The 22,377-nt window shown below is 41.5% G+C and overlaps 1 protein-coding gene across 1 annotated transcript; it reads right to left on the bottom strand.

The window, feature by feature from the left end:
- LOC136447149 (G-protein coupled receptor 54-like) lies at window positions 1-21,742 on the bottom strand. Its single transcript, XM_066445846.1, has 5 exons — window positions 21,543-21,742; window positions 10,998-11,160; window positions 4,619-4,754; window positions 886-1,145; window positions 1-423 (listed from the first exon to the last, which is right to left on the bottom strand). Exons 1-5 carry the CDS (start codon window positions 21,740-21,742, stop codon window positions 1-3), a joined length of 1,182 nt encoding a protein of 393 aa, XP_066301943.1.
- Window positions 21,743-22,377: the final 635 nt, after the last annotated feature.

Here is a 22,377-nt window from a genome sequence, read left to right as displayed (position 1 = left end):
CTACCCATCGAGCTCGAACACATGGCTAGGACCAGCCTGTACCTTCCGAGCAGTTGACTGGGTTTCCAGCTGATTTGGGAGCGTGTTCACGTTACTGGAACCAGGGATGTTCAGCTGCCGAGGTCGATGCACGTACTTACTGCCCGACGATCGGTTGTCGACGACCGGAACAACTGCGTTCGTCCTGAAGAACCTCGGGAACAACTTTTTGAAACATCGCCGGTAATTGTCACCCAAGATGGCGTAGACGAAGGGGTTGATCGCTGAGCTGCAGTAGCACAGGCACAGGGACACGACTTTGACGATAAAGACGACATGGGAGACCTGCTTGGGCTGGGCAGCCATCCACCACAAATTCATGACATGGTTGGGGAGCCAGAACAGGGTGAAGAGGCTGACCACCACGGCCACCATCCGCGTCACCTTGAAGGGTAGAGAAAGAGAATGTTATTGTACACTCATCTATGCATAGAGAGCCGTCATGTTGATATGAGACGGTGATAGCTTTATCAGGAACTGGCAGTGTTGCCCCGGGGAAGGTTGCAAAGAAGGAAGGAAATTTCTGGTATCATGGCTGTGCACATGCACAAAGATCCGTAATAAGAAGTAATTAACCAACCCGTTGAATCCTTTGACGGGGCAAAGCCAAAAATTTAAATCGCTGTGATCTTAATCAACATCTTAATTGGGAAATGCTGGCATTGGCATGCTATCTAAGGAACGTACGTGCATAAAACAAGGAATGCATATTTTACCGACGATATGTATAATGTATGATATAACGTTTGATATAAATGTGCGTGTGTGTGTGTTTGTGTAGCATTGGTCTGTGTGCCCTTGTATGTGAATTGTTTATCAAAAAATATCGCGAATAATTATTCCCACCTTCTTTTTCCGCTTGATGGCCTGTTGCTGGATGTGGTTCAGGACTTGAACCCTGAGACAAAGATGGCGGATGATCAGGGAGTGTGACGTCAAACTGGTTACCAAGGGGATGACGTAACTGATCAGGAACGTGTAGACCATGTAAGCCTGCCGTGCCGTGTGAGAGGGCCACACCTCCGTGCACAGAGTCCTGGGTCCGTACCAATCGTGAGTCACCGTTGTCATGTGGATCGGCAGAGGAAGTGACAACAAGAACGAGCCTATTGTAAAATCAAGGGAAACAAAATAAATCAGAATTCATGTCAAGAATTGCAAAAATTAACAATACAGAGGGTAAAAGTACGGCACTAAATGCTCAAAAACTTTACGAATCTTGGACTGCATTTTACGCAACGTAGACAAGAAGATACTGTACCGATTCGCAATTGACAGGTGGTAGTCACCGAAGAGGAATCTTCTGATACAGCACTTTTATATCATGCAATATGCTAGTATTTCAAAACATAGCAACGATGTGATTTTTAATAGTACAGAATTTCTTTATCTCTTGATACCCTTGATGCCAACAGTCTATCATTACCACAGTATAATTTTTGGCATAAATTACCAACACCGATGTAAAAAGTCCACGGTTGTCTACGTATTACCCTATGTTTAAACTACCGGGCACATCTGATCCCACTGTCTTCATATCGGGGCTTGTTGGACTGAAAACCTTTTCGAATGATACTTCGCGGGCAATGCCTTTGAAGTCAAGACCGACTGCTGCGGAGTACGTACTTGATACGTGCAGACGGATGTACAAGTTCCTAGCACGTGTATGATTAACAAACAAAATGAACACACTGATGCACAAATTCCGGCACAGCTGCATCTAAAGAGGTTCTTGAAGGCGATCATATTTCTCTAAAGACAATCAAGCTTTTGCAAGAAAACAACCAGATAAGGTCATTTAAACATCCCTTTTCCTCCAGGTGCGCATCCGGCAATGCCTTTGGCACACGTATGACTCGATAGTCATTATGTTCAAGTATATAAGTGATGTGTCAAGTATCCTATTTTTCATCTGGCACTGCTAAGTCGAGATTTAAGAAAAGGCACCAGACTTGAGTGATAGAGTGTTCCAATTAAAAGTCAGGGATTTTGCAAATGTCAGCTCTTACCGATTCTTGTGCTACTTCCTCTGTCTAATGGGTGGCAATGGCACGAAGCGCTACCTGATGCACTTTACCAGCATCTTGCGTTCATCCATTAACTAACATGTAATTCAGAGGCATATGAATCATTTATTCTATGACGAATGCAGACTAACTAGATCTTTTATCTCATTCTCAGTATTACAGGAAACACCCCTTCAAAAAAGGTTAGAGGCACCTGACACTTGCTATGGATATAAATTGTGGAGCCCCTAAGCTTGTTGGTGAGATACTCAAAGGTTGTGAAATCCCGGTGACATTAAAGACGACTTGTTATTGTAGAAAATATTGCTTAGACTCTAATGGTATTATACTATGGATATATTATACCACGGTGATACCGCCCCCCCCCCCCCCGGAAAATGTAGCCTGCTATAGTATACATGCTACAGAAATAACAAGGAAACTTACCTAAGGTGCCACTAGGCACAAAGTTAACATCAACATACACTTACCAAAAATGCCTTTTGTTGTTTTCTCTTGTACTACGAAAAATACTTCAGCAAAAGTATTATTTTCATTTTAAAAGTCCCTGATTTGAGAAAAATTTAAGAAATCCATATTTTTCTTGTGCTAAGATTTTTATTCTTTAATATGGCTTATGGACCAATACTAGAATATTGTTCTTGCAGCCAGAATTTATTTTTAACACACACACACACACACACACACACACACACACACACACACACACACACACACACGCGAAAATATTCTTTAAAAAAATTAACGTTCTCGCTGACATTTTCTTAGTCTTGCACGCAGAATAGTTTCCTTTCTCGAAGATAACTTTTATTTAACAAAGAAAAAGCAAGATTGCCATTCGTTTAGTGTAATCAATAGCTACACAGACTTACACGACAAGCAACAAAAAACAGTAGTCCAAGTGTAAAATCAGCTGTCAGATCTGATAGAAGATGCGTCTGTTATGCTTTACTATCTCCTGCCACAGACGGCATGCCTGATTTATCCAGACACCATCAAACAGGTGATCGATCGGCTCTTCAGTAGTGCAGTTGTGCTTATAATTCCCGTGGTAACGCCATGTTGGTTTGATTATATGGATGACATATTCAGGGAACCCCAAAACTGATGCAAGCGTGCAAATAAAAAAAGTTTGACAAAAAAACAACACTACAAAACGATTTTACTATGAGTTTCCTTTAATTTAACTTTCGTTTTCAAAACCAATTTGTTGTATTGTATTATTTGTTTCCTTTGCATAAAGCCATAAGTTGGTCATATCTGGACACTATTTTGTATATTTCTAAGTTTATTTTTCTGTTCTCTTACTTATGCTTTTGTAATTATGGTTAGTGGCGTTTCTGTCAGTGATTGTTTCTACATTTGAATAATCTTTGAAAAATACGAAGCAACAGTATCAGATATTGACCTCAAGGCATTTGGTCATGTTTAGCATTGCGCGCGGGCGGTTTAGGTCGATACCTCACCTACATCAGCAACTGAAAACACCATGTCTGCCCAGAATCCTTTCATAACGACTTTCCTTCGTTTTTATTCAAGCATTCGTCCATACATCCCCCGGATCACATTTGAACTATATTGGACCTAGAGCAGGCCACGCAGCACCCAAAATGACGTCATCACTAGAGAATCCGTGCGACGTGTGAGACAGAGTAGACGGGGTGAATCGAGAAGAAGATCGATCCATTCTTGAACAAGCTCTAAATCTTTAATCCCATTTATCTCTCTATCTAGGCTACATGTATTTGACCTATGAGGCACTACTGAAGACATGACAACCAGTTTCCTCCACCGTTCTCGCTTTTCTGTTTTCATGTTTCACTTAGTGCCATGCCTGCCCACTCTCTGATATTAACCGCCCATCATTTCCGTTGCTTTTCCCTCTTTCTTCATCCCTTGACAGTTCCTTGCAAAAGCTTGCAATTGCATGATATTTTGGGCTGATACCGATGACAGTGACACATGGCTGTACCACTTCAGTTTTCTTTTCTTTGTGGTTGTGGGGTGGGGGTGGGTACGAACTGATGTATTAGAGTATTGATTACTTCAGCATTTTAGCTGCGGTCTCGGTATGTGATACATAAAATCTCCCGGAAGCATTCAGGTTTGTGGTCTGTATTTATCCTGGAGTTTTGCTGTCAGAGTCCGGTTAGGGGCTCACAAGTGTACAGGAATGAGTAGCTAGGTGACCAGAGAGTGCATTACTTTGTTTTTGTTTTCTGCGCTTATTTATATTCCATCTGTTGTCGATGTTTTAAGCTCTAGATGGCTATACTAACGCCCAGATATGCGTGGATGTAGCTATGAGTAATCACACCTGTCCAAAGCCAAAACACTGACTTGGAATCCTCCAAGCATCCTATTACACCATTTCCACTTTACATTCTGGGAGGCTGTTATTCTGCGGACGCACACAAAGACAAATTAGCAAACAAACAAACAAACAAACAAACAAGCAAACACACTAAATGCATGATTGCAATACTTCCGTTTTCACGGAGGTAACGACAATAATGATATAACGACGTCTTGTGTGGAAGAGGAAGACCCACCGATCCAGATGGCTCCGCTGACGGCTAAGCAGGTCTTTGGGGTTCGGATGTTCAGGGATTCGAACGGCTTCACAACGCAGAGGTAGCGGTCGATACTGACAGCAGCAAGGGTTAGACACGTGGCTTGGACGGTCACCTGAAACAAAAAAGTGAAAGCGGTTTAATCACTTTCCAACGCAAAAGTATAGGCTCGATTTATAAGGAGTTCCGTGGTTCCAAATACGCATGCGCTGGCGAAATGCCTTGAGGATAACAGGTCAAAGTTAAAGGTCCTGAGACATAAACAAAGCACTTCTGGGCACGTCTTAGGCATGGTTCAGACAAGACCTATTTACAAGTTGGGACCTTCACCGTTGACATATTGCCTATAGTTAATTCGCTGCGCATGTGCACTTAGAACCACGAACCTCCTTATTTTAGACCAGTCATCTGGATAACTGATGCCAAGGCTTAGAATAAGGGGGCCTTATGGAAGTCTAGTTTTTTTTCAGGTCAAGTAGGGGGATGGGGTGAACGCTTATTTCCCAGGTTCCATGAGTATGCTTTATAGACAAGTATTTAACCATTTGTCAGAAGACTGAAAGGTCAAGCAATTAAAGGTGTGTTGCTGTCCCACCTGGTTTCAATCCAGCTGTGCCCATGCCAAGATATGCTCATGATTACTCGCTATGTGGTTGACATTTGTGGGTCAACTGAGGCCTCAGAATATATCATCAGAACAGTCTTCCAATAGAATTCGAAATAGCAAAGGTTTCCGACGTTTCACCTAGTAGCTATGATTTTGTTTTCATCAGAATTTAGTCCATATATTACCATCCGAGCCAAAGAGATCCAAGACACAAGACAGGCCGTATTCTAAGATCTTTGTCTGCATTTTTTCTAGACAGGCGAGCTAGAACAAATCAAAGATACCGTACGACAAAGCGTTCGGTAGGTTTCTATGTTAGAGTAATCTGAAAGAGTATACCATTTTCTTTCACATCCAATAATGGTATTATTGAGTGGTGCTCAGCTTGACCAAAACGTACAACTTCAGTAAATTAATGCAAAAGGCAGGACAGAGTTGGAGGGGCTAGTAATAGAAATTAATGCGTAAGAATGACAGAGCAGTAGTTTGTTAGGCTAAAACATGTGAAGGTTAACATTTTGCTTGCATATGTTACCTTTTTAGTTTTTTAGAGAAAAGATGCATATACATGTATGTACATATAGCTGAAGGATCTCTCTCAGCATAATCACCAATTGGCAGCCATGAATTGATAGAAAACTAGGCAGTTAATCCTATGTAAAGAAAATGTGACATTATCAAATTGCAAATTACAATTTAAAGTAAAGATGCTCATCACATTTGGCAGCTTTCAATTATATAAATTAGAGAGATTAGTCTTAACATGCGTATGTCTGACAATCTAATCTTTCTGTCACGTTTCTCATACGCATGGTGTACTTAATATGACAAATATGATTACTGCCGACAACAGGGACCTATAATGAATACATGTATTTGAACAAAAGTTATGTTATCACTTATTGCAACTCCCAGACACAACGCACGTAGCGGAAGGTTATCTTATCAAAGTTGAATTGAAAATGATCCCGTAGCTATCTGTACTAACAAGCTGATGTGATGAAAGATTCATTGTATTTTTCCAGTGTTTTGGTGTAATTGAAGCCTCCATATCTAACGTAACTCAAGGCTCTTCGTAGTCGAGACGAATGTCTTGATGTAATGGGTCATAACGAGTGCCATGCATACTTCCGATGGAAGAACAGATTAGAAAACGCATCTATTCTTTCTGGGTTTATAACTTACACTTAAACTAGAAATCTTTTTGTCTGCTGGAAACTTGTGATATGTACCTCGTGCCTGATTGATTGTAGCGTTAATCTACAGTTAGTAGTCAGATCCTCGAGAGGAAATGGCCCTGGATAGGTCACACCTTTAGCAAACCTAGCTCCAGTGTCACCCAGCAGGCCCTGACATGGCACCCACAGGGCAAAAGGAAGAGGGGAAGGCCTAGAAACAGCTGGAGGAGAGAAACGGAGGAGGAAATGAAGAAAATCAGCAGTAGCTGGCAGGACCTGAAAAAGAAGGCCCGAGAAGAATCTCTTGATGTAATGAGTCATAACGAGTTCCATGCATTCTTCCGATGGAAGAACAGATTAGAAAACGCATCTGTTCTTTCTGGGTTTATAACACTTAAACTAAACATCGTTTTTGTCTGCTGGGAACTTGTGCTATGAACTTCGTACCTGCTTGATTGTAGCGTTTATTTACATCACGTACGGTCTAGACTAGAAGTAGCTTCAAGAAGCAACCAGCTTTCCTCTTAGAGTCCTCTTAATAGGCGATAAAGATATTGCTACGCTTCATCTAAATGGATGGCATACTCCGTGAATATTTTCATCAGGTTGGTAAGTCACTGAATAAAAAGACACAACCAAGAGAGTCACTGAATGTGGTTTCGGTAACCATCTGTCACCTTCTTCAAGTCAATTCTGAAGAAGGTATGCATGGCATACTGCAAATGCAGAAATGTTCGCGGTGGTTTTATGTTCGCGGTTATCGCGGTAAGCTCTTCGCCGCGAACTAAAAACCACCGCGAATTGTTTTTTCCCCCTTGTGTACTTTAAGCACTACGCGAACTTAAAACCACCGTGAACATTCAATTTTCTCCCTACCGCGAAATTAAAACCACGCGAACTTAAATACATTTACAATATCCCTTTAAAGTTGCTATATCGACAGGAAACTTGACGTGCGTCTTAGTGCCGGGACTTTAACCAACAATATCTTTTGGCATATCAAAACGAGCAAGATCTTGCATTATTTGCGAGTCTAAGGACGTGCTACGATGGATGGAAAATATTCTTATCTGTGGGAAGGAGGTTGCCCTTGGACTGATGTATTATTTTCGGCTGTATTTGTAGGTTCATAACTATAACTTAAGATCCTTTTGATGTACTGATTTTAGTATGTGGGTAGTTATTGAGGTCTCAAAGAAACATGACGATTTGGGGTCCGTAGCAGTATTTTAGGTACTGCAGCATTACCGGAAGACACCCCATTCTTGAATGAAGAGTGACATTGATAGTTCATGGACAGCTGGTCAACCATCCCCAACGAATGGCCTCTTAATGGAGAGGGATGGGATTGATCAAGGGAAGAGGAGAAAGAGGAGGATCACTAACATCTGTGATGACCAGGGCTATGGCATGAAGAAATTCACAAAAACTCAAGGAGGTATGAGTTCTTCGATTTCTGTGTTGAATTTTGATCAAGCAGGGCCATACCTTTCAAGCTTAGCCTCAAGCCGTTCTGTGTGATCTGTTATAAGATACATGTATGATGGAGCTTATGATTTTGGCAAAGTTTTCGGCATACTTCAGAGTACATCGTGATCACATATCATGTGATGAATAGTGAGCACATTCAAGAGCAAGAATGCTGTCTTTAAAGAGTCTAAGCTATTGATGCAAGATAGACCTGACTTATTTGGGAAAGTGAGCATGTATCAGAATACTTCTGTGTGATGCGATGAATAGTAAGCACCTCCGGGAACAAGACTATTGCATTTGAGGGGATCTGAGCTTTTGGTGGCGCTTTTCCATTGAATAACTCGTGCAGCACCGATCTAAGGATTGAAATAATATAACTAAACATGTACTTATGAAACCCACTGTATAATTATGTGCTTTCTTGTTATAGTAGTGAATATCATCGAGCGTAAAAAGTCGACAGAAGGCGGCAATTAATGATTAGCCTGCCAAAGCCGAGTGCTGGCTTGCCTTATTTGAACATTTTGAATCCATTTCCTCTGTGCTTTCATTCTCATTTCTGTTTGTAGAAAAGGAACCATATTATGGTACTATTATTGTTTATTTCTTTTAATCTTTGTTTATTCATGAGAAGCTCAAATCAGGCCGCTTGTCAGTGAGGTCATGAGGAAGTTAATGGTCAGACAAGATATAACAAAGATACAGATTATATCATTAAAGTTCTAATGCACCTACCAAAATATGTCTTTACACATGCAAATGATACAGAAACATTTCATGTTGGTATATGATTCGTGTTACTGTTTGAGTCTTTCAAATGAAGTCAGAGTTGTGTCTATGCGTGTGTCTGGCGGTAGACTGTTCCAGACATTGAGTCCACAATGGCTTGCGAATCTTCTGAAGGTCTCTCGCAATTAACCGTCTGAACTATTGTTGCCAGATCATTCGTGATCTCTCGATGCTAAACATATTGAAAACCCCTTTTTGAGGCCTTGCATCAAATATGTGGTCTCCAGAGCACGCCATCTATACGATCAATTTACTTCGGCATGATACCAGCAGGATCAACGTACCAAGGGCATAGACGGCCATTCGCAAATAGCACATCTATAAGGGGCAACATGCTAGCATCTAACGCAAACATGGTTGTTCTTTCGTTAAGCCAAAACACACGGGCAACTAGTTTGCTCGAAAGGGCAGCCCGATCAATGTAAACAAGAAGCCACGATTGCTTCTATATGAGGCCTTGCGTCAAATGGTTGATAACCCTGCCTGTGGATAATTAGAGTGGTGTTTGAATCCCTGTTAAGTCGTCTGTAACCCCTGTCAAAAACACCTTGGTTACGTATATACGTAGGAGTCGCTGTCGTCCTTGAGGAGCAGGAACGTTGTAAGTCTTGCTTAAGTCGTCGGTTTTGTGTTTTATATATTATATCAATCTTTATGGACACAATAAAAGCACAGCGAATTTCGTAAGGTCTTCTACAACTATACATGCAAACACACAAGTGAATACAAGAATTAACCCACGTACACGTATATGGATAATTCAACATGTCAAGTTTAACGTATCACTTATAGTTATACTACTTGTTCTAAGTCGAAAAATTCTTTGATATGTATGCTTATTCATCATACACTACTTGTTCTAATGTCTAAACATTCTTTAATATATTGACCTACTTGTACACAGTAAGTGCTGTATTGCTTTTATAGTGTATTTGAATGTATCTATAGAATGGAATGTATCAAAATCTGTTGAGCAAGAGGAAAGGAGGCTGGACAGCTTTGAGCGTATTATAAAACAGGTGTCGACGCACTTAACGAAAATTGCCAAACTCCATCTCCGAAGCTAGCCACTCTATTTTGTTACCCACTGCCAAAATGATTATGTCTTGTAACATTTTGGGGCTCATTTCTATGGTTAAACAATGGCAATTTGAACGGCGCTCAGTAACATAAAAGAAGCTTTTTCAAGGTAGCAATTTAAGGAGTGAAAATGCTGTTATTTACAACACTGTAAAGTACTGAAATGTTATGGCTTTCATGTGCAATTCTAATGATTTTGGAAGACGCTAGGAAGTGGAATACTTACTTCCTTATAATTACCTGTTCAGCATGTTACGTTTGACATCAAGGTAAATGTAGAAATGATTATTCAGCGGCGAAAATACATCGTTATTGGAGGCTGTTAATGTGTCGTGCTGAGTTCAAAACTGTGCTAGATGAGAGAAAAAGAAGAATGGAAAATACAGAAGGGCTATCAAAACGTAATACACATGTACAAGTGGTTTCATAACAGGCTCATTTTTTTCATCTAATGAGTTGAAACTTTTATCAAATGTAAAGGCACGTACATTCTTGAGATTAAAATATCTCAATTTTCAAAGTTTTATGAGCGACTGAGTTGATTTCTTTTTTTGACTGCCCTCGAATATTATTCACGACTCTAGAGTTAACGACATAAAGCCGAGTTGTGCTCAAACAACGTCGGTACTCGTCGGAGTTAATTAATTATGTAAACTAGGACTCATCGTCACTGAATGTGACAAGGAACCATTAAATGACCACGGTGCTTAATTCACAGTGGTACTGATTATCGTATTGAAACCAATATCACTTAGGTCACATGTAAAAGAGGTGAACTGACTTGACTTGAACGATTTAAGCCTTTCTTTATATACATGATAAGATACTGTGAGCAATATCTAAAGAAAGCAATCTTCATCTTAACAGGGACGATGGGTGGTATCGTCTATAGGGTACCTCTGACCTACTTCTAAATATTTCACGGAGGCATGAAATCTTCGACCTCTGGTCTTAGTGTTGGATCAAGCGCATGTTTGATATTGTAGAACAGATGTCATTACTATATGTATTCGTTATCATTATATGTGCAATATTTATATATAGCAAGTTTATGTAAGTTTTAAGTATATGCGTAATATTTATATGAGCTTTATTACTTGAAATTCTATAGTTACTTAATTCCATGTGTAGAAACCATTATGTAAAAAACATGCAATTCAGCCTACAGGCTGCAAAAGGTTTTTACGAAGCTTGTCAATAAACCATTCATTCATTCATTCATGCGGCTAACCTGCATGAAGTAGAAGATGAACTTGCAGAGGAACTCTCCGAATTCCCAAGAAGGGGTGGCGATCTTCGCCGCAGAGAACGGCACACAGCAGATGAGGAACGCCAGGTCAGTCACGGCCAGGTTCACGATGTAGTAGTTGGTCACAGTCCTGAGTTCGACAAACCTGTAGAAAGCACACACTGCATGAAAACAAAGATTTCCACAAGTTTTCAAGCTTGGACACAACGGTGAAACCTGACATTTCCATGCTGTCTACATGACTTTCCTACCCCTATGTCTCGAAGCTTGCAAACCTGTGCACACAGTAGTGCGCACGAAGTGTCCAAAGTTTCCCACCTTTGGAAACTCCCCGTGCCGGCACTAATCAACAATGTCGCCACTTTACACTTTGAAAGGTAGCAATGTGGTGTTGTGGTTAGGGTTATTGAGGTGGAATCAAAACCGCGCGAAATGACCCTTATTTATGGTCACCGACCAGAAATAATCCAGCCGTCATGAGACGCTAAGAGATACCCGAATCGACCGTTGCGGCCGGAGGTCTTCGAAGCAGGAAAATCACCACAACTGAATAGAATTCAGAAGTTCGAGCGTTCGATCGCGTGATCGGTGGTTCGTCAGAATGCTGGACAAAATGGACAACTCAAGCGGCAGTGGGAAGTGTGCATAGTTCAAGACGTTGTCACGACCCATCAAAGTCGCATTCATTCATGGTGAATATCCCCGTATAGTGTATTAAGGAAGACGCATGGTTAAAGGTAGATTAAGGTATAAAAATGAATTTTCGACGGCGGTGCACTCGAAGTGAGTTCGAATCGTTCGAATCGAACTATAAAAGCTTGGGCCGTACCGTAAAGTACGGACCGGTCCGAACACCCGCATCGAAGGTTATAACGGCCGAGGTATGATATCTATCGCCTGAGGGTAATGTTTCATGTTACATTTTAAGTGACCTTCTTCCCGGCTTAGAAATGATCCTCATATGAACGTGACAAAAGTGTTAAACAGCACTTACTCGATAATGGTTTTCCGGGCAGACATCACAAATGACGTTGCGCAGTGGGGAGCTCAAAATGGACATGTAGCGACTACTTATAACTTCCTTGACAATCTTTCTTTCCTTGCAAATTTGTGTTTAATTTTGACATATCTATGTTAGGAGGAACAGGAAGGGTTTAAAATTTTCTTCAGTTCACAAGTTTTTGTTTCTGCGCAGGGATAGATCCGAGTTGTGTGGTCTGGCTAGCATTCATAGCACATACATGTGGCAGATAATAGTGTCAAAGATTTGGAATATTCAGTTGTTTTAGGAATTTATCCCTTTTTTTCTTTCCATTTTACAAACTAGACCATTGTGACTTTCAGGTGGTGCAGAATTTTTTAGATTGAAATTTGGGTTCAGAGTATTCTTATGAAGCCATGCTACGGTGTACTTAAACACAGGCTCATATTGTCGGCTTTAACTCTGGTAACAGATACACAATGTATGCTTCTGATGCGGAAGAAAATATGCCGACACTGTGTAGCATTCGGTCTATGGATCTAAGCCTCCGGGTCAAAGTCTCCGGATCAAAATCCTCCAGATCAAAAGCGTAGGTTGCCGTATTACGTACAGGTGTCTGACATTCATAAAAAATATCTTAAAAGAAGTTTGGCATTTTGCTGAGTGGTTTGAAATGGTAAGAGGTGCGTCATGTTCGTGTTATTCATTTCGGAAGAAAGCATTCAAGTGCGTTGCAGGTGGATTGTACGTGATACATCGCCTTTAGATATTATATGAAAGACAGAGAGAGATTGATTGATTGTTGTGACCGATCGAACACAGAACTATCTTACATATTCGGCAAGCTAAGGAAGACTCGGAAACTCTGATATCTGATACAGTACTAGTTTTCCAAGGGGAGACCACTACAGAAAAGACAAACACACGCAAAGGTTGAAAACGTAATTCTCGAGCGGGCAGTGACGAACATACTATATTAGGTACATCCGAATGGTTGTAGAGAAAAACAACATTAAGCAGTGGCCGGCCTGAGCCATCCAATAACCTTTGACGGCAATGGCACGGAGAAACTGCCCTTTGTAAATCTCAGTGTTATTCTAGTCCCCGTCAACTACAAGGTCCCACGTAAGTAGGTACTAAGTAGGTACTAGTTAGGTGTCTGGTTGTCCAAGAAATTCATCGTAATCTTTGCTTTACGCATAAAACGTTCGATTTGGTGGATTTGCCTGCTTGTCCTGCTGGATTTCCAAAGCAAAACTATAACCCCACTGCTGAAGTGCCTAGACAACTTTGAAACAAAGGGTACAAGTTTGATATTGCTCACTTTTAGTTACTTCGCTTTACAACAACCTCTGTAGGGCTAGGTTTATTAAAGACTATGCCTAATTAGTTTACATTCTCAGTGAGACAAAAACAGCCTTGGCAACAACACATCAATAGCGGGCATTTTAGAATAGCCTCTTGATCAATCCAGAAGCTATTCTAAAATGCCCGCCAGCAGGGATGTGTTGTTGCCAAGGCCGTGGCAATGGCATGGAAGCATTGCCCTTTAGCTTGGTATAGTCCCCGTCAACTCTAGGGGCTAAGTAGGTACTAGTTATCAGGTCCAAGAAATTCCTCGTGATCTTTGTTTTGCTCATAAAACGTTCAGTTTGGTGGGTTTGCCCGCTTAAAGTCTGTGCATAAGTAGTTTATAACCAATGTTCACATTCTCCGTAAGACAAACGGCCTTGGCGACCAAACGTCCCTGGCGGGCATTTTAGAATAGCCTCTCGATTGATCGTTGTCTTGCAACCAGGCGTATCATTGGATCTATCTTCAATTAGTTGGAACATCATCACGCTGAGATCAGCGAGGCCTCCGCTAAAACTGATTTGCCGCCAACAAGGGATAAATTACAGTGATTGAAACGAGTGGTTCGTGGTTAGGGAGTTTAAGAGATATCATCTAATGGCTCTATCAATCAAGAAAAGTCGATGAATGGGAGATTGCAAGCAGCACTTCTTTAGATCTATCTTAAGAAATAAGCTAGTGTGTTACGTCGATTGGCAGTTGTACCGGCTTTACAGATAATGATACAGAAGCTGGTGTATTACGTCGAAGGGAGGTTATGTCGGCTATACAAATATAGAAGCTGGTGTGTTACGCTGAAGGGCGGTTATACCGGCTATAGATATACAGAAGCTGGTGTGGACCTACACTGAAGGGCGGTTATACCGGCTATACAGATACAAATACAGAAGTTGGTGTGTTACGCCGAAGGGCGGTTATACTGGCTTTAAATATACAATTACAGATGCTGGTGTGTTATGCCAAAATAAGGTAAAACCGGCTATACGGATAAAGATAGAGAAGGTAGTATGTTACGCAGAAGGGCAGTTATGCCGGCAATACAGATACAGAAGCAGGTGTGTTATGCCAAAGAGAGGTTATACCGGCTCAACGGATACAGATACCGAAGCTGGTGTGTTACGCCGAAGGGCGATTATACTGGCTTTACATATACTATTGCAGAAGCTGGTGTGTTATGCCAAAATAAGGTAATACCGGCTATACGGATACAGATATACCAGCTGGTGTGTTACGCTGAAGGGCAGTTATACCGGCAATACAGATACAGAAGCTGGTGTATTATGCCAAAGGGAGGTTGTACCAGCTATGCAGATACAGAAATCTGCCCGACACAAGTTGCCTCTTTTCCAGCATCAAGTGAAAGCAAAATCAATGGATATCAAGCAAGCAATGTTTTAGAAATAGTTTAGAATAATCGCCTTATTTCAAAAACTTTAAGAAACATTTCACCAACATTATAGTATTTCTAAAAATTTTGAAAATAAGTTAGATATGCTGTAACTGGTAACATTCTGAAATATTCCGATTCACACGAATGCATTGCGTATGCAAAATGTCTCCTCTTAATGTTGCACAGTTTGCAATCTATCTAAAGAACACAGACTAAATGTAAGACGACAGCATGGAAAGGATTCGAAGTGGCGAAGACATAGAACAGGACTATAATGAAGCGTCTTTTAGAATACGAGTGTCAGTAAAAGGAATTGGGCTGCCAAGTCTTGTTATGTATCTTCCCTCAGTGTATCAAGAATGATGTATTGGAGTTAAGTACCTGAAATACTTTCCTTGGCTGTTAAACCGGGTAGCTAAATGGAGAGTTGTCAATGCAGAAATTTTCGCTGTGGCTTTTTGCTCGTGATTTTCGCGGTGACTGCTTCATCGCAAACTTAGAACTACTACGAAATTTTTGTTGTCTCCTTGCCGCCAACCCCTTTGCTTAAGCGAAACAGATACGTACTTTATATTGTACAGTATTATGATGTGTTGGCGGCGTCTGATACGATAAAAACGCACAACCGACACTTACTCCATCTTCGAACATTGAATACATTTATTCAGAATTTTAAGCCAAGTCAATGTCTTTGTTCATTCCTCGGATACGTACGGTTAGATCAGAGACAGCTAATCGCGCCATATGGCGGTTCATATCAGTCAAAAGCGAAATACATTGTATTTGGGCGAAATACACTGCATTTGAAAGCAAAATACAGTGTATTTCGTTAGTACAATGTATTTCACCAAAATACAATGTATTTCACCAAAATACAATGTATTAGCGAAATACACTGTATTTGGGAAATACATTGTATTTGGTAAAAACACTGTATTTGGGAAATACAATGTATTTCACCCAAATACAACGTATATGGTTTTCTATTCCGGTCAAAACTCAAATCTGTCCAGCTAACGTCTTTGGCGAATCATTCAACCTTGTCGAGGATAGACAACCAATATTCCGCATCAAAACTTGCATGGGCGGGGTGAGGTTGCAAAACAGGTTTTTAGTTTTTCAGGGTATGTTGTCGTGGTGAATGCAGGGCTCTGATTGGCCAAGATAAAGGACTATAATAGTTTCTTTCAAGATCCTTAGCGTAAATACCTGGCCTACTATGAGGGCCGTCCTTCTGCTTATAAAATGCCCTGCCTCTGGAGAGAACAACGTAGCTAGAGGGAAAAAATCCCTGAAACATTTGAAGCAGAATCTGAATTTGAATCAGCCAGGTGGTATAACAGCCACTCGGCGTAACACACCAGGACTGAAAATGGTAGACATTGTCCAAAAATGGGGAATATTTCATCAGAGCATGCGGAGAGCCATTGTAGTACAGCTTTGGTTACAAATGACAAATCTGTCCAACCTTTGGCAAATCATTCAACCTATCTTTTTCCTAGCAACTTACGGAATTGAGAATAGACAACAAATCTTCCGCATGAAACATTTCCATTCTGTCCATCGTCGATTAACGAAAGAACAACAAAAAATCTCAGAACCTGCTTCTATTCCGGCTTTTTGGAGAGGAACAGCAGTTGTCGACACGGGCTGACCTCAGGGGGTTTCAGCGGCGTTCTGGTCCTTGATCAGGGGTAATAGCGGAGGGGAAATAACGCGGTCCTTCTAGGAATGAAATTTTATAGTCCTTTATCTTGGCCAATCAGAGCCCTGCATTCACCACGGCAACATACCCTGAAAAATTAAAAACCAGTTTTGCAACCTTACCCCGCCCACAAAGGTCGGAGGTCATATGGCGAACGGAGGGCAGACAAGTAGCTAGTCCTGATTGCATCAGACCCATTAGCTAATTGATTGGGTAGCATTTCTAATCTGGCTTGTCGGAGAGGACCAACAGTTGTCAATACTGTCCTGATTGCCTCAGAATGCTTCAGCGATCTCCTCCTTGTTTAGTGCAAGGAAATTATATAGTCCTTTATCTTGGCCAATCAGAGCCGTGCATTCACCACGACAACTTACCCTGCAAAACTAAAAACCTGTTTTGCAACCTCATACCGCCCATGCAAATTTTGATGCGGAATATTGGTTGTCTATCCTGACAAGGTTGAATCTGTATCTGTATCTATATAGCCGGTATAACCGCCATTCGGCGTAACACACCAGCTTCGCAGGCACGCGGCGCGGCCGCAGCTGGTTATATTACACCGAACGACCTGTCTTATCTAACCTTCGCATATCTAACTGCATGCATTGTTTAAAGCTATCTAATGACGATGCTTCCACTGTACTTGGTTGTAACGAGTTCCACTCTACGATCGTTCTAGGAAAATACGAATTTTTAAACACATCAATCTTAGCTAGGTTGAAAAGTCTGATACTTAAAGGCATGGCTATTTCTTGTCCTTTTCTGAGCTGGTATTAGATACTTATTAGTTGGTACGTCCACCAATTTATTAGTCATTTTGTACATCATGCATAGTCTGGACATTTTCCTTCTCTCCTCGAGTGACATCCACTGCAGATCTGTTTTCATTTTGGTGACACTAGCACCCCTGACGTAGTTGTTCGTGCAGAATCTGGCTGCTTGGTTCTGTACCCTCTCCAATTTATCTGTGTCTTTCTTAGTATATGGATCCCATACTGTTGCGGCGTATTCTAGGTTGGGTCTTACTAGTGATGTGTACGCAAGTGATTTTACCTTCAATGGGCATGCCCACAAGTTACGTTTGATCACTCCCAACGTCTGTTTCGCCTTGTTTGTTATGTTGTTGACATGGGCACCCCACTTTAGGTCGGTTGTTAATGTAACACCCAGGTATGGGTTTTTTGTTGTTGTTGCTAAAGTCTTACCACAAAACTGGTAGCTAGTTACATGTGGGGTCCTTTTGCTTGTTATGTGCATAATGTAGCATTTTTCGGGATTAAACTGCATGAGCCATTTGCTTTGCCATTCCTCGAGTGCGTTCTGATCTTTTTGCAGAAGTTGTGAATCATTATGTGTGGACAGTTCTACATATAACAGACAGTCATCGGCGAATAACCTCACATTTGAATCAAGCTGATCTGGCAAATCGTTTATGTACAAAAGGAAGAGCAATGGTCCCAGGACGGTTCCTTGTGGAACTCCCGACGCTACTCTAACCTGGGCTGAGGCCTTCCCTTCTACCATTACCGTCTGCTCCCTGTTGGTCAGGAAAGCCTTCAGCCAATTCAGTGTAGTGCCTTGAATTCCATAGTACTCCAGTTTTGAAATAAGTCAGTTATGGGGGACTTTGTCAAAGGCTTTGGTGAAGTCGAGTATTGCTAAATCCACCTGTCGTTTATTTTTCAGTGCACCAGCTATGTCGTGAGCTGTTAGTATCAGCTGTGTTTCTGTGGATCGCTTGGCTCTGAATCCATGCTGATAATCCGTCAATATACTATGACTCTCAAGGTGCTTCATGACATGGCTGTGGATAATGTGTTCAAGCAATTTGCTGCATATACAGGTCAGTGAAACAGGTCTGTAGTTACTTGGGACCGCTCTATCTCCCTTTTTAAAAATGGCGCATATCTTTGCATCTCTCCAGTCTTTGGGCATTTCTCCTGTGTCTAAGGAATGTTGGAAAATATTGGTCAACACAGGTGCAATTTCGCTAGCCGTCATTTTGAGGAACCAAGGTGGTATTTGGTCTGGTCCGGATGCTTTAGAGGGATTGAGACCATGAAGCATTTTTTCGACACCATAAGTGGAAATTTTGATATGCTCCATGGGATGGGTACATAGCCAAGTGACGGCATATCTGAGGTGTCCTCTTCTGTGAATACACTTTTAAACTGTGAGCTGAGTGCTTCTGCTTTTTCTCGCTGTCACTGATAATGGTATTTCCCACCTTTAGAGGGGCTACTCCGACAAGGTCTCTCCTTAATCCTTTTATGTACGACCAGAATGTTTTGGGTTTGTCAGTTATAGCTTCCCCCAGTATGTCTGCCACATATTTTGAGTGTGCTACTTTTATGCTCTTTTGGACCTCCTTTTTAACTCTCTTGTATTTGTTCCAGTCTTCTTCCTGTCCTGTTCTCTTAGCTTTGTTGTAAAGGCGATGCTTCTTGCGACAATGCCTTCTAAGGTTAATTAGTACAAAATACGTGAAAATTCGGGAGATTCTCGGAGCTCTCGAAATCCGCTGCTGCTCGCCTCCGCGTAGCCTCCGATGCAGACTCAACCCGGCTGTTTTCTTTTTCAAGTTATTGTTTTTATACTATTATATTTTTTTCTTATTGCTGGCCGGGATCCGTGTTGAGTCTGCATCGGAGTCTAGCCTCCGCGCCTGCGCACCCCAATGACTTGCCAAGGACGTTACCTGGGCAGATTTGAGTTTTGACCGGAATAGAAAACCATATACATTGTATTTCCCAAATACAGTGTTTTTCCCAAATACAATGTATTTCCCAAATACAGTGTATTTCGCTAATACATTGTATTTGGGTGAAATACATTATATTTTGGTGAAATACATTGTACTAACGAAATACACTGTATTTGGCTTTCAAATACAGTGTATTTCGCCCAAATACAATGTCTTTCGCTTTTGACTGGTATGAACCGCCATAGCGCCAGCTCTACCAATATGGCGGTTCATACCAGTCAAAAGCGAAATACAGTGTATTTGGGCGAAATACAGTGTATTTGGCTTTCAAATACAGTGTACTTCGCAAATACACTGTATTTCGCCAAATACAACGTATTTCACCCAAATACACTGTATTTCGCTAATACACTGTATTTCGCTATTACACTGTATTTCGCCAAATACAACGTATTTCACCCAAATACACTGTATTTCGCTAATACACCGTATTTCACCCCAAATACAATGTATTTGCGAAATACAGTGTATTTGCGAAATACAGCGTGTTTCGCCAGAATAATTAGACCCAGTACATTAGGTTTGCAGAGCTAAATGTCATATACATGGCAATACTTCGCCACTTCTGCTTTGTCAGATGGACAAATAATACATAAGTCGTCTGCGTACGACTCATTTCTCCTCAACGCTCAGGTCAGAAATTTAACAGAAAATGAGACAATAGGCTCTTTGTGGTTACTAGCAGTTAAGTTATCAGAGAAGGCATTGCTCCCACGTACTGTAAAGGTCAAGAAGATGCTTTTTCAGTACACGAGTAGCCATACAGACTGTGAAATATACGTTGACCGTATCTACGTGGTAGGTTCACATGATGCAGAAAAGTACCTTTTATTTACTTTAAACAATTAGAGTTTGCCAGTCCGTATGTCCCAAGAAACTCGATCAATTACAACTTGGCGACTTACGTCTGGTGAACACGCTTTCTGACGACGGTATGTAACTTCCGTTACCATTTTTCCACGACCCCGCCTCTGTTCCAAGTGCTTGACTTCTCGTAAGCAGTATTAGTTCGCATTCACTTCGCAACATTGAATATGTTATAGATGTTGTAAGAGGTAAATAATTAGAATCAACGGAGGATGGAACTATTTGCAAGAACTATCAGATTCCGTCTCAAATTGCTGAACAAGTCGAAATGCAAAAACAATTCCAGACATTCTTATTCTTAAATGAAACAGTTATAATCGTCAACACGGCACTAAATTTGACAGAAGTATTGCCAGACATACTGACTTCTCAACTATAGGTTTTGAAGGCGATGTCACGACATGATAGCTCCAAAATTGAAATATTTAATTAAGTCCCAAATACATACATGAAATACATTGTACTGGGTCTATACGGTGAAATACATTCTACTGGGTCTAATACATCACTTTAGGACGAAATACTCTGTATCTGGCGAAACACGCTGTATTTCGCAAATACACTGAATTTCGCAAACACATTGTATTTGGGGTGAAATACGGTGTATTAGCGAAATACAGTGTATTTGGATGAAATACGTTGTATTTGGCGAAATACAGTGTAATAGCGAAATACAGTGTATTAGCGAAATACAGTGTATTTGGGTGAAATACGTTGTATTTGGCGAAATACAGTGTATTTGCGAAGTACAGTGTATTTGAAAGCCAAATACATTGTATTTCGCCCAAATACAGTGTATTTCGCTTTTGACTGGTATGAACCGCCATATACCAAAAATGACAGTTCTGTCCTTTCCGTGTGGTGGTGGGTGGTTTCCCGTAAAGGCGCCGGTGTTTCCATTACTACTTGCTATAGTGCTATCGCGAACTCAAAACCACCGAGAACGCTCCATTTTCTCCCTACCACGAAATTAAGACCGCGCAAACTTGCATTTACAGACACTCACTGTTACGCCCATTTAGCAGATACGGACGATAAAAAATCGTCACAAAAAGCGAACGGTCAAGGCCTGGTCCCAAACATCCTATGATCGTCGTACGATCTTGCGAAACCGAGGGCATCTCTTGAGATAGTTGTGCATGTGTCGTAAAACAATGCTGCTGTCTTGTTACTTAAAAGGGCTGTCTTTTTTGTCGGCGGTTGGTTCTGTCACAACCTGCGTAAAAATCGCACGACATAAAAATCGTACGACGACTGCGACCGCGCCGTAAACCGGAGGATATTTGTTGGAGTAACCTTACAAATCGTGCCGATTTACTTGGAGCGGTATCTTAAAGGGCGACATATTGGTACGACAGTAGTGAACATTAACGTAAGACAGAGCGATAAAGTGTAATGAAGGACACAGACCCGTTCATGCGTTTTCTTGGCGTGATTGAAAAACAAAATACCAACAAAAAACCTACCGGTAAACCATGTAGATAACAAAAGAATTCCCAGCCACGCCGACGAGGCAGATGATGGCAAAAATCACCGGGACGATGTCGGCTTCCGGCCCGAGCGTCGGTCCCTCCCCCGGGTCGGTTGTGTTCGGGCTCTCGGTGGAGGAGGTCCATCCGCCTGCAGCGGTGAAGTCACCAGTCGGGTAAGGAGTGACGGTATCCATGATGCTAACTTTGCGTCTGCAGAGTCCTAATGCCGAGTGTGACCTGCCGGACCCGCGTTTTACTCACAAGACACGTGTCCGCGCAGCATGGCGTGTCTGTTTTGAACAGGCAGCCGTTGGTCGTGAGGAAAAGAGGCGTCACGTGACGTCACAGGGATGCTTACGTTGACGTTATAGCCCAGATATCTGGGACAACGCGTCTAGTCGGCCCGTTCTCAGTGAAACGCCAAAAATGGCCTTTTTTGTGGTAGGTTCGACAAATGGATGAGCTCTGTTTTGAACATATATATATAAAGCAATTATTTCTGGACGTTACGTGTGCATATGTTTTCAATAAAAATACGGGAAATGGGAGGCACCTTTGCAACAACACTTTCTCCGTGCGTTCGTCTCCCACGACGTCAAAGCACAACCGGGCGATTCAGGAAGCGGCGCACTCTTTTACGCGGTGTCATGTTCCATGGAGCCAGGGTATAGAGCGTTCGGTCATTGTATAGAACAGCTTCGCGTCTCCATTATTGATCGCCCATTTATCATGAAAAGAAGCATTGCCATGCCCCATAGACAGGCGAAGCTTCCGTTAAGGGTGGCGGATGTTACAATAGTGCACTTTGTCGTTTTTTCTTCAAAATTGT

The sequence above is a fragment of the Branchiostoma lanceolatum genome, chromosome 13 (genome assembly GCF_035083965.1).
Source record: "Branchiostoma lanceolatum isolate klBraLanc5 chromosome 13, klBraLanc5.hap2, whole genome shotgun sequence".
Classification (NCBI taxonomy): Eukaryota; Metazoa; Chordata; class Leptocardii; order Amphioxiformes; family Branchiostomatidae; genus Branchiostoma; species Branchiostoma lanceolatum.
The sequence above is the reverse complement of the archived record's forward strand: the minus strand, read 5'-3'. Positions and strand labels throughout refer to the sequence as shown.

What these genes read in the sequence shown, in the direction of transcription:
- LOC136447149 (XM_066445846.1), bottom strand. Translation starts at nt 21,742, where the DNA reads ATGGATACCGTCACTCCTTACCCGACTGGTGACTTCACCGCTGCAGGC. An exon ending in GTTATCTACATGGTTTACCG is followed by an intron (nt 11,161 to 21,542) that starts GTAGGTTTTTTG and finishes TGCTTTCTACAG; the next exon opens with GTTTGTCGAACTCAGGACTG. An exon ending in CCATCAAGCGGAAAAAGAAG is followed by an intron (nt 424 to 885) that starts GTGGGAATAATT and finishes CTACCCTTCAAG; the next exon opens with GTGACGCGGATGGTGGCCGT.